At 31.6% G+C, this 14,146-nt stretch overlaps 1 protein-coding gene across 11 annotated transcripts in view; it reads right to left on the bottom strand.

The window, feature by feature from the left end:
- Positions 1 to 14,146, bottom strand: part of Dmd (dystrophin) — a 2,205,817-nt gene that overhangs the window by 1,267,442 nt on the left and 924,229 nt on the right. For all 11 annotated transcript variants that reach the window (XM_058572890.1, XM_046425263.2, XM_046425265.2 and 8 more), the window contains 3 exons: positions 5,500 to 5,679; positions 5,059 to 5,187; positions 2,695 to 2,865 (listed from right to left, as the gene is read on the bottom strand). In XM_058572890.1, the coding sequence (XP_058428873.1) occupies positions 2,695 to 2,865; positions 5,059 to 5,187; positions 5,500 to 5,679 (480 nt within the window). The remainder of the gene's footprint in view (positions 1 to 2,694; positions 2,866 to 5,058; positions 5,188 to 5,499; positions 5,680 to 14,146) is intronic.

Genomic DNA, 14,146 nt, shown 5'->3' with positions numbered 1-14,146 from the left:
CCTCTGCAAAATCAAGCCAAAGATTCAACCATAGTAAAGTCATAGTCCGACCTAATCATATCCTTCATAAACCCTATTATAAAGGAGCCAAATTTTGAGATGAAAAGCCATCCTTATGATTTTTGGCACTTTCAGAATTTCCCTACTCAATATATACACACATAAGCCATTAACTATCTTAAATGTGTTATTGCATCAACAGAAGAGTATTGAACTGTCAAATTTAGAACTAGCAGTGACTTCTGAGTAGGCTAGAAATTTGACAGCATATTCTATGGGCATAATGTGTAGTTTCTGAAGTTAGGCACAGAAAAGAGAAAATGAAGTATCCCCAACAAGTAATTGCACTATTGCTATTTTCCATTTCACACATTTCATTTTGAGTAACTTTTCAGAGATCAGGCTAGTTTTTCTTTTAAAAACTATTAATCAAATGTAACTCCCTTATCATACAAACACTCAAACAGATATTTAGAAAATTTTCATGTTTTCTCTGTTGCTGACAAATTCAGATATAGAGTTGTGTCTTTTAAGTCCACTGCTCAATCTTTCTGCTAGGATTACCTCATCAGTATTTGAATATCTCCATGAAGTTCCATTAGTATTAAACATTTTGGGACTATAGTAAGTATTTATTTTTGTGTTTGTAAGCAGGATAATTCTTAAGCAAGTATCTTTACATTCTCATATCTTTGCACACTCTCTAGTGGAAGTTCTATATCATCTGTTGATGCAATGAATAAATAACCAAAGTATTAAATTTGTTTTATCTGTGGTTTTTCTTTCCATCCTGATGGTAGAGTATAATTATCTGGTTAGATTGTCAATATGTGATTACTGTTGCACCAAGCTATCTTTACTAATTCAGAGAAAAAGGAATATTTTGCAAGCAATTATGGGATTATTTTGTGAATTAATATACAATTGAAAATACTGATTTGAAATATCTATATCTTACCCTGAAAAAGGAAAATAAAAGAAGCACACTGAGTATCTTATCTAATTCATGATTTTCAGAACTAATACAAATTTTTGCAAAACAGTACAACACTCATGAATTTGTATTATTTACAAACTTGCCTAAGCTATATTTGTCACTTATGGTGGAGGATGAGTTTGCTCCATTTTTCAATAGTGTCTGAAAATCATAATCTTCTAACACAATTATCTCAAAATAAAATCATTTTCTATTAAATATGCTAGAACGTCATAATTTATTGAAATTGTATATATATGATGGGAAGAAAATAAAACTTAGTAATGAAGCATTAGTATTTTTAGATGATTGAAATAAAAGTCTCTTGGTTACTGAGGTATTACCTAAGCCATTGCTGTCTCTAGAAGTAAAAGCAATTGTCTATTTAAATATCAAAGTAAATTCTTAAAGAACTAAGTATACACTGAAAATAAAATTTCAGAATCTGTCAGATTTTCTTGCAAGTTATAATGACTATATATATATATATATATATATATATATATATATATATATATATATATATATATATACACGCTAGGCAAGGTGAGTTTTGATGATAACTTTATCTCATGCATAAACTATTTAGAATTATTCATATCAGATTTCATATATTTTGAAACCTACTTCAAATATATATTATATATAACATGATAACTTACTATAATGCCCTAGATACTGTAGCAATTGTGAAACTGGACTTTAATAGGTGTCCATAATTTCAAAAATAATTTTTTGAACACATTCTCCTATTTCTCTAGGAATCAATACTTACCTGACATTTTATATCATATTTTCTCACAATATTTCAATAAGGTTTTTCTCACTTAAACCCCCAGCAATTATCTGTGTGTCCAAATACATATATTTTCATACATATTTTTATATTTGAAAGCAATTGTATACTATATTGAAAATGTGTCAAACTGCATTATATCAATTTTGCAGGAATTCCTTGCATTTGACATATTCCTCAAGGAGTTGAAATTCTATGCTATATTCATATATTTTTGCATAACATAAGATTTTATCTTCATTAAATGTTACACAAATATAAAGATTTTCATGCAAAAGTACCATATCCCCTGGTTTTTCATTAAATAGAATATAAACATATAAAATTACAAAAATTAGGATATATAAGCTTTGCAACTATTTGTTTTCATGGCTTGAGCATTTCATTATAGCCTAATGTATTTGGTCACAGTGTTTGCAACTACCAAGAACACATTAATACACACATGTGCACAATAAGAAGTACAAAAACCCTAGATCATGCAGGAAATGTACAAGGCCTCATTTTGGATATTCAATCTATATTACACACAAGCAATATTATATTTATCAAATATATCAATATCAGTAGTGTGTTCTTAGTCTTTTGTGCTTTTGTATTTTTTTTTTATTTTTGCCTGCAGCATGCTATTTGTACTTTGCTGTAGGTGACCCCTGAAAGTACATATGTAAACCAGTGCAGAATGCAGTTCTAAAATAGCTGTGGCAGCAAAGAAGTATGAGAGACAGAGAGAGAGAAGTGGGTGGGGAGATTGATTTATCTCTCATGAAAGTCAGTGGTAAAATTTCCTTAAGTGCAATTTGGCCTTCATTTTCCTTTTGAAAACTTTGCTGTGGGGGTTGCTTGCCCCCTTCAGGGCACTGCGCAACCTTCGCAAGAGATCATTTAGCACTACTTTCCACCTTGGAGTAGATCTTCCTACCTTTCCAGTCTTAATTCTGTGAGAAATGGCTGCAAATCGATGGTTGAGCTCTGAGATTTTAGGTTCTACTATTTTCCTGCAGTGGTCACCGCGGTTTGCCATCAAGTTCGCTGCTTGATCACGTGTGGAGTCCACCTTTGGGCGCATGTCATTCATTTCAGCCTTTAAACGCTATATTCCATGAGCAAGAAATAGGGCTTAAAGTTAGTAATGGAAGTTGAGACAGAGAGAGAGAGAGACAGAGAGAGAGAGAGACACAGAGAGAGAGAGAGAGAGAGGCAGGCAAAAGAATGAAAAGGCAGGGGAAAAGCCAAATTCCATAAAAAGTAGAGTGATCAATATATATGATCTGAAAACCAGGTCCCTATCTTTGATTAAGTATGATGAGTGTAAATTTAAACTTTACTTACTCTGAGATGGACAAACCCTATTTTCTGACTTTACGTTGTCCACAAAAATGATATTATTTTATATTTAGTCTTACTTTATCTTGACTAAATTTAATATTTGTAGAACAACCTAAATATGTACTTACCAGGAAAGCACACTTTTCTATTCCTTCCTACTGATTTGGAGTTCCTCTTGGTTTATTATATAGACTATCAGTGAAAAAACTGATTTTCTAACAGACATGGATTCTGTGTTACATACAGAGGTATTGAAGAATTTTCTGCTTAACCCAAGGGATCACAGATGCTGTAAGTTTATAAATATCGTTCTTATTATCTCAAAGATTTCATCATAAGGTGACATCTTTGATTGCATTTCAAAAAAGAATGGAAAATATATCAAAATCAGTTCCAGACAATAGGGTAAATATGTTTTGGAGATAGCCTAAAATGCATTTAGAGTTTTTCATTAAAATGGAATCATAAACTGTGGGAAATATCCATGGTATAAAAAGAAAAAAAAAACAATGAAGTGCAGAGAAAGAAATCATGAGTGGCTGCTTTTTGCTCTCTTTAGATATACGTGACAGTAGATTGTATTTTGACATATTATACATACATGGAGTATGACTTAGTTTTCTAATTAAAATCCCATTCTTGCAGTTGTACATGATGTGGAGTTTCACTGGTGGTGTATTCATATATGAACAATGGAAAGTTATGTCAGATTCATGATTCATTCTATTGTCTTCCCAATTCCCATTTCCGCTCCTTTTCCTTCATTCCCCTTTGTCTAATACATTGAACTTCTATCCCCCCTTATTGTGTGTTAGCATTTGCATATCAGAGAGAACATTTGGCCTTTGGTTTTTATGAGCATTCTTTAAGTAGCAACTCACTAGGCACCTAATATTATTGAAGAGCTCAGCAAAACTCAATTAAGAATTATTAATGTAAATGAGCTTTAAAATTCAATTCTTCCTATTTAATTAAGAAAAGGGATAGCATCCAGCAAATCAATGTAGTATCAATGAGATATATTTGTACATTATACCTCTCATATCCTTTTATAGGAATAATTTTTTTAGAAGACAGATTGTTATCCTTGAAAAATAAGAATTAGGATTCCCTAATAAGTATTTCAAAAAAAGAGGGAGCCGAAGCTATGATCACTTTTCATGTGACTAAAAAATGAAAAGTTCAGTTTTATCTAGCCCAGATTATGAATAATTTGAGGTTGAATATTCCTTACCCAAATTACTTGGGACTAGAAGTGTTGTAGATTTTGTGAAATATTTTTTGAATTTTGAAATATTTGCATTCATATAATAAGCTATCTTGCAGATGGGACCCAAGTCTAAACACAAAATTCATTTGTTTCATGTACATCTATACACATTACCTGTTCATTAGACAGTTTCATGGTGTGGGATTTTCTACTTGTAACATCATGATGGTACACAAAAGTTTTGGATTTTGGAGCAATTTGAATTTTGATATTTGGATCAGGGATGCTCAGCCTGTACAAAGATTGGGATTTAGCATAGGTAAAATATCCTAATGATTGCATTTTAGGTGTTTACTAAGATGGGTTCTACAAATAACGAAGAGAAACTGTGTTTTGTGTTAGATGCAAAAATGTAATAGCACTACCATTAAAATAAACAAGAGCTTGCAATACAGTAACAAAATAGATCATGGAATTTTTTTCTAACCAGAGTTTACACTGGGTGTGATTAGATAAGAGATGGATTTGGACATATATCCAGATTATAGAGCTTTTCAATGTCATTAATTCCCATTCACAAAAGAATGTAGAAAGGAAGGAAGGGAAGAAGGAAGGAAGGAAAGAATGAAGGAAAGAAAGATTGATTGTTTCACTCTTACTAAGTCCTTGGTATCTTCTAGGACAAACATAATTGACATAACTGTTGTACAGTTTGAAAATTACTTTTCACAATATTTTATTTGCTACCTTAAGTATGTCTTCTTTTTGCTGGGGTTTCTTTTTCTCAGATTCATCCAAAAGTATATCAGCCTGAATAATCCACTTTGTAATTTGATTGACGTTCTGGTTAAAGGTTTCCATGTGTTTCTGGTATTCCTTAATTGTACAAAGATAGATTATAACGTTATTTGATTAAACAATATTCTTAAAGAACGTGTCCTACTTTCTTTCTATAATTCTAAAAAGATAAAAATATAGTATCCCTCAAATTAATTTTAAGTGAGATCTCCATAAGAATATAGCATAGACAGACAAAAATGTGTTAAAATGTGGTTATAGAGATCTACAGATATAAAATTAGGAGCCAGTATGACTGTGGAGAGATGGAGTCTTCAAATATTATTACTTAATGCTTGCATAATCTTTTTCTCATGTTAGAGATGGGTGGAGAAGCTTCCAGTCTCTTACCAACAAAAGATTTAACCACTCTTCTGCTCGGGAAGTGACAGCTATCCAGTTACTATTCAGAAGACTCAGTTTATCTTCTACCAAGGTCTCCTTCTTGCCCAACACCGTTTTCAAAGCCTCTCCTAGTTCTGTGACACTCTTCAAATGCAGCTTTTGCTTTTCAATCTCTTTCTGAGTAGCCTGTGAAAAGGACAGCACTGAGCTTTAAGTAACATATGATAACATTAGCATTGCATACTTGTGATGGGAATGTGTGTATGGTTTCTATGCTTAAACCTTGTAAATTTTTAAACCTACAACAAATATGCTTATGAAGCATGAAGTCACATCATATACATTGATTGCAATTTCATTATTAGGGATACAGGAAAAACATTTATGTATAAACATCATTAATTTCTTATTTATTCATGACTATATATTTAATTAATATACACAGCATCTAATTAAATATATTTTATTTAATTTGTACATGTAATGAATAGAAACAATCACTTGAAGACTCATCCACAAATAATGATCTGCTTTGAAAAAATTCAACAGGTATGGTGCTATTGCATTTCAGCAGCAAGGAGGTTCAGCTTTTTGGTACCACTAACCTGTTTGCCATATGGTGATTAAACCCCTTCTAATACTAATGCTTTTAACGGAATAAAATTAACAGGATCTTAAATCAATTATGCTGAAACATAACATATGCAATATTTTATTAATTTTGTAATATGTAATACATGTTTTCTCTCCTAACTAACTAACAAGGCCTACCATACTGATTTTTAGGATGTCTTCAGAGCAGTAATAAGCATAACTGGAATTTTTAAGTATATACAGTATATACAGAGACATGATATGTCAATTCTATTGGTGATAAAGTCAGAAGTATTGCTATTACTGAGGATTGTCACTCACATTTATAATAGAAAAATACTTAATTTCAAGATGTAATTTTTTTTCCAAAACAACTTCACAAACCTCAATTGTACCTGTATATCCTAGATTAAAATCCCTAAATAAAGCATTACCATTCCTAAGACTTGATTTACAAAATTTGAGAACAATCACATTTAAAAAAAATTGTTTTAGATATATCTGGACACAATACCTTTATTTTATTTTTATGTGATGCTGAGGATCGAACCCAAAGCCCTGCATGTGCTAAGTGAGTACTCTACCACTGAGCCACAACTCCAACCCTAAGAATCATATTTAATATGAAAAAATACACAAAGAGTTGTTAGAAAACTGGATCCAAGGGCAGATATTTTCTGCCTGAACAACTTATAGCCCCTTTCTCTTTTTTATAATATTTATTTTTTAGCTTTATTTTTAGGTGGACACAATATCTTTATTTTATTTTTATGTGGTGCTGAGGATCAAACCCAGTGCCTCATGCATGCCAGGCAAGCACACTACCACTTGAGCCACATCCTGAGCCCCTATCACCCCTTTCTTGAAATGAGGAATGACTGATCACCATGAGCTTCCGTGCCTCTGTCTTCAGTTTTTCCCTTGTCTACCTAGACAGTGAGGTGTTGAACATTCACAGGGAGGTAAGCCAGCACACATTCGATTTTTTCTCAAAAAAGGTTAACTGAGAGACACAGCTACTACAATTAGAATGTAAGTGGGAAAGCCATTTGCAAATGAAGCTGATATCTTTATCACAGAAAGCCAAAGTCAAAACAGGACAAAAATCACTGAGGAGCAGCAATAACAGGAAAGCACAGAAAGTCCACCTGCAAAGAAGCAAGTAAAATATATGCACAATAGAAGCAGTCCATATGAAAGAGGTGATCTCTGACACAGACAAGTCTAGATCTTATTTTATTTTATTCATTTATTTATTTTGGTAATGTGGATTGAACCCGGGGATACATGATTATTGAGCCACACCCCCTGCTCTTTTTTATATTTTATTTAGAGACAGGGTCTTGCTGAGTTCCTTAGAGACTCACTAAGTTGCTGAGGCTGGCTTTGAACTTGTGATTGTTCTGCCTCAGCATTCTGAGTTGCTGGAATTACAATCATATGCCACCATACCCAGCAAGATCTTATTTCTTATTCCTCGATGCTCCCAATATGGCTTTTCTATCTTTAAAATATTCCTTGTCACTATCATTCTTCCAAACCATCTGGTTCACTCACTATCACTGATGGTTTTTTTTTTTTTTTTTTCTTTTTTGTTCTTGCCCTTTCCATCAATAAGCAGGTAAGCTGGAAAGAATACATGAGATAAAAAGATTCAATTAAAATTTTTATAAAGAAAGAATAACTGTTTCAATTGGATATTATTGCTTTTTAACATTTTTAGTTATAGATGGACACAATACTTTTATTATATTTATTTACTTTTATGAGGTCCTGAGGATTGAACCCAACACCTCACATGTGCTAGGCAAGTACTCTACCACTGAGCCACAACCCCAGCCCTCTATGCTTTTGCATTTTTATTTCTAATATAAAAATACCTGAAACTGAGGCAAGCTAAACCAAAGTAGACTTACACATTATAATAGAGTTATCTGCAATGTAGGTGTCATTTGTTGCACTTGAGTAAGCTTATCATTTCCTAAAAGCAATGTATTCACTTATCCATCATAAATGTTTATTATACCCCTATTACATGCCAGTTACTATTTAGTAGCAGTGTTATAAGTGATACTACTCAATGTATTTTGGAAAATTATGGAAAATGCCCCATTTGGGGGAACATAATCCCTCTAGAGCATTACTTTTGAATAGAACTGGACTAGATTTCAGCCTTTTTCAATTATTTGCTTTTCCCTTGCTTAATGTCCAAGCTCTACAATCACAAATATTGGTCAGTGTTGTAGGAACTGTGGATAAAATGATAGAGAAGGTAACTCCTTATCTTTAAAAACCTTATGAGTACAGTTTGTCAAGGAAATATCAGTAAATGACCTTTCTCTATTTCCTATACACCACACTAATGATTTGTTACTCCAGTCAATGTATTTGCAAAAAAAAAAAAAAAAAAACCCTCACAAAGTCCCAACTTAATTTATATTAGGATCACTAATTATCTCTTTAAATGTCTTCATAAAGATGACCCTAAATTTTAGCATCAATATAAAATTATTTTGTATACATATCTTTGTTTCTTACATGCCAGGCAATGCAATTAAAGGCAATAAAATTTTCTAAACCTCAGAAGTCATAGTAGTTTTGAATTTGGGAAATATTGCAAATTGGTCCTAGATCAAAATAACTATTATGTATCAAACATTTGCCCAAATCCTTGAACTGATTTCCAAAAGGAAATTTTTAACATCCATTCATAGTTAATTTAGTTAATAGGAATAATAAAATAGGGAATATGGGCTAATTACTTGTCAGTTTCCTCAAAATCACAAGATAACATGCTAAAGTTTGTTAAAGTTATCACCATAGTGACATATTTGAAAAAAAAAAACAATGATTGTCATTTTGTACATAACTGCTTATTGTTAAAAGTGATTCACAGAAAAAATTTTATTCTGATTGTAAAAAAGAGACTTATAGGTAAACATTTATATTGATATTCAAAAAATACAATATATAATCATTTGTATAAGTGTCATTTTGGGTTAGGGAAACATTATGTTCATTAATGGGGTTTATTTTCCCCTTCAAATAGGGTTTCAATCAAAGGTATAACTAAACAAGTAATAACATCTTAGACTTCAAATGCTATATTGACCTTACTTTCTGGACGGTCTTGCTAAAAATAATTCACTTAGTTAATGTATACCAGAGGCCTAAAATTCACTTTATACTGTGCTATTTACTGCCACAAAAAAGGAAGTAATCTTTGCATGTCCTACTGTAATCATGCCTAAAGTGTGAAAAAAACAAACAAAAAAAAACTGGTTTTGGAAAAGTAAATATGAACAATGGCTGAGATAACCATGAATGGCAACAAGGGAAAGGTGACACTTGAAGTTGGAGGATTGGATGGTGTGAAGCAAAGACAAAGTGAAAAGTGATTAGAAGGTATGAAGGTGAAAACAGAAAGCCACTAAAAGGGGAAAATCAGATCCTTAGTGAAAACTAAAGGCACACATTTTATGAGGCTATTCAAAAACCATTTCTTCTAGCTCTAGTATTTCCCATAAGAGAAGAATGCCTGTGACTGCTGACGGATGAGAAAATAAACTAAAGGTATCACTTTGGCCATTTTCTTTATATCCTTATTCATTCCACTCTAAGGGAACTAGTAAGATAAGGAGAAGGAATTAATCATTCCTGGCAATTCCTCATCTTCAAAAGATCCAATTCTCAGTGCACAGAACTTCTTCTCTTGTCTTGTGAAGTGAGGGTGGAGTGGGTTATTAAAGGTCTACCTTCTCAAGGAGAAATGAGAAATTCAATAGCTAAGTTGACTAAGTTATAGCTCAACCCCTTCATTGTTCTACTCATGCAAGTACTAGGATGGATTTTAAGTCTGAAGAAAAAGCAAGACTGCATACAGTATGTTTTATTTTTATATGAGGTTGTACAAGTTCACTTTTGGAGATTCAAGAGCAGCTAAGTGTGAACTATATATCTGACACTAAGGGTTTTTATGACATAGGAAAATATTTGACACGAGGAGAATTAACTTAAATATAAACTGTTGCAAAATAGAAGATATTTTTATTTTCCATGTGTTTAATTTAAAAAAGCTGATAATACCAGAATATTATATTAAGTTCTAACTTTTCTGATTTCAAATAAACAAATTTGCTGTCTACCTTCTAGCCATGATGATTTTTAAATGCTACCTAATTTCTTCTTATGTAAACATTCTCTGTTTTCATGGAAATGATGAAAACTATATTTTGATTGACTCCTGATATCCATAAGTTAAACAACTATTGAAATTTTAAGTGTCATACTAGGTTTAGGATTCAGACATTAACCCATCACCTCACTTCACCAATGTCCTTACAGTATGGGAAAACCTGCTCCATTGATGTCTGATAATACCATCACTGATGGCAACATTTTCTTAAATGTAACTCAAGAACTATAAAAGAACTGTAATATTTATCTGTACATATGTTTAGATATTTTTACCTAGGGATAGAAAACATAGTTTACTTGGGCTTCACCCACTTGCACACCTATCTAACATTTTCTTAAGTTTTCCAACACTTTCCACATATTTTAAGGACGAGGGTATCCCAGGAATTTACAGTCCTAGGATATTCTGTAACTGCTATGCTATTATTCCCACTCCCTCTTTTTAACTTCTTAAAGGTCTCAATCCATCTAACTTGGCCCTACAAGCAGTTCAATATGTGCCTTAACACCATTTCCTTATATCTCTCTGCCTTTCCTAGAACACTCTAGATTCTTGTGGGGTTTTTTAGCTGTTTATTTCTTGCATCTTTGCTTTAAAATGGATAAAGGATTAACTGACACACTCATAAATGATATCTGAAAACATTCCTCTACCCAATTGAATTATACATATAGTTGGTCTATCTAAATATTATACCACTTCTGGTGTATTGGAAATATGAGTTCTTTCATCTTTTAGCTGCACAATATGTTCAAAAGAAGAGAGATAACAAATTACCATATAAGCACAATTCTAAGATGTGTATTTGTTTTTTGAATTTAAAATGAAACATACAATTTACCTTTACAATGTTAGTGTTTTTTTTGGGGGGGGCATTCTAAACAGCTGGATTCAAAATACCAGTGTATCATACAGTCATAAATGGATGAAATTTGATATTAATTGTCTTATTAGGCTCTTGTACTATTCCATTATGGCTCGAGGTTTAGGACATATTTTCCTATTAGGCTAATCTGATGGAATAATATAATGATAGATTAAAGAAGAATATAAAACATTAAATAGTGCATTTTATAGCAATGTGTATTGACTTTCATTAATAATGTATTGTCTATTAAAGAAAAATTTCATAAAGGCAGAATGTGCAGAACAGAAATTATAGCTATAACTACAATGACAGTGAATAGTGACTTCAATGGCATTTAACAGATGTTCTATTTTCTAAGTAACAGCTGCTTGATGCATTCATTGTACCAAGTTAATGATCTGCTAGTATTATTTCACTTCACAGATAAATTACTGTGCTCTCTTTAAAAAAAACATTATGTATTTTTTCATGAGAATGATAGTGTAACAGACTTTAAAAATAAGTAATATTTCTCATGCTTTTATAGCTAAGAGGAGTGAGGAGTTGAAGCAATTATCCAGATAATCTAGGAGCAGAAACCAGAAATGGTGAAAGTTGATTTTATTTTTAAATACAAAACATAGCTGACTGAATCAAATGGAGATCCCATCAGACTGCTTGAAATTCATGGATCTTGCTTTTATGACTTTATGAAGTAGTTCTCAACTTTGCTAGATATTACTAGTCAGTGGCTACTCTCTGAGAGATAAATTAAATCAGAATCTCTAGGGGTGGACTCCAGTCATTGGTATGCTTTCCAAGATTCCCAGGTGACTTCAGCATGTGGCCAATGTTATAAAGGAGTGGCACACAGAAGGACATATTCTATTATAAGGTTTTACTGGGTAATAGTCATTAAATTTTATAAATGAATTGGCAACAATAAGGTAATTGAGGAAACTAATAATTACTCTTCCTCATATTGAATATTACAAAAACTTCTCCCTGAAATAAATGTAAAAAGCACAATAACTTGTTATATAAATGGCTATTTAGACATAAATTATTTTGTATTATTTAATACTCTGTCTTAAGTATTTCCTGTTTGTGATTCTCTCAGGAAACACTTGGTATGCTAGGACTACTATTAATAAAATATATTTCTCAATTTATTAAAAAATGGTAGATGTTAATTATCTAAAACCTGGTAGGCTTAATTTATTATAGGACCTAAGAATGTTCCTAGGGAATTGTATTTGATCATTTTAATTTTTAGATGGCATTATGGATATTGAATGGGTTTAATGGAGTTGAATTATTCAACTGACATGGAGTTTTTGATTAATGAAACTAAATTAGAAATAGGTGAAATATGTTAGTGATTAAATCAGAAAACCATATAGATTAAACTTTACTGTAGCTTATATTTTCCAAACATAATGATCATTAGAGAAATAAACTTTTATTTAATCACATAAATATTTACTTTCTTATGGCTGTATTTTCATGCTCAATTTGTAATGTTAAACAATTTGAGCCATTAATGGGATAGCCAGAATTGATTTACTTATATCTAACTAATCAGAGTAAATTTAAAACATTAAAATACTATTTGAGATCTATAATCACATTAGTGGGGACAGAAAACAATGTAATAAGTGATACATGTACATATTTTTTATTTTATTACTTTAATGTGGGCTTATATTTTGTGCATATTAAATTCATTCATAATTTATTTATGGATACCTTTTGTATTATTTCAGAGGTAGAGTGTTAGAAAATAAGATTTCTAACCATAATTTGGTATACTATAAAAGCCTTTGGAATCAGAGATAGTACTGAATTCTATTTATGGCTTTGTCATATAAACAATTCTATTTTCTCATGTAAAAATAGGAATATTTGGTCAGATGTTCATATTTCTATTTGTTCTAAAATATGAATAATTTTAAATGCACATCAGCATTTTTCTCCTTTCAAGAACTGCTGTGTCATTGCATTTTTAATTTTTATCTTCAATTTCAACTTATTTTTAAACAGACATTTAATGAACATGTGTTACACTCCATGTAATGTACATGGGAAACACCAGTGATCAAACAGACATTTTCCCTGTACTCTTGTCAAGGGAAATGTTAATGCCTATGTAATTGTTCAAGGAAATAGAGATTATCATGATAATTCAAGGATCCTGTGCAGTGTCAGTTCAGGTGCTTTTATTTCACCTAGGTTGCCTTATTATTTCCTTCCATCAATTCTATTTTATTGACATGAATGCTTCTGACCTCATTCTGGCAAATTCCATTAATAGAGTTGTTAGGTATGAAAGGCTAAAATGTCTCAACATTTGTGGCATGAAAATAATCAGTTACCATTCCCTCATAATATCTTTAATGTCCAGGCCATGCAGCTAGGAATAATAATTCATTCTTTCATCATTTAATATTAATCATTCCCTCTTTAACACTATTCTGAAGGAAATAGACGGAATTGTAAAAACCAGAGAAAGGAATATTTCACTTTAGGAACTTCAAAATAGCATTAACCGTTTACCTTTTAAATTCTCATTATCAACTTTTTCTCCTGTTATTATTCTAAAATGTCTCCTTCCTATTATTTTCATTTAAAATGTTTTCCTCTACCTTTCTAAAACAATCAAAATTTAAATATATTCATTTCTTTTTCTAGAACTGTAATTTGGAAGCACGATTACAGGATGGAACCAGAGGAGACAGTTTTCTTGCTTGCAGATGTCCTTCCAATTAATTCCAGCACTCATCCTACCTACTTCTCTAAGTTCTCTCATTCTTTCTTATGGGATCATTAAGAATCTTACATGGATGATCTAAGATAGTCTCAGGTTTAGAGTTCTTTCCAAGTAGATGGGAACTTTAAATATCTGAAATTATTTCATGTATCATCCAGTACTTTAAGGGAAGACTATGTGTTTGCACTAGCATTTATAGTTTTGAATGTATGACTACTGAATATGCTTAGGAATGACAACTCCT

The sequence above is a fragment of the Marmota monax genome, unplaced genomic scaffold, assembly GCF_021218885.2.
Source record: "Marmota monax isolate L192 unplaced genomic scaffold, Marmota_monax_Labrador192_F-V1.1 WCK01_AAM20220418_F8-fsc00075, whole genome shotgun sequence".
In the NCBI taxonomy this organism is placed as follows: domain Eukaryota; kingdom Metazoa; phylum Chordata; class Mammalia; order Rodentia; family Sciuridae; genus Marmota; species Marmota monax.
This window is presented reverse-complemented; position numbering and strand designations above follow the sequence as displayed.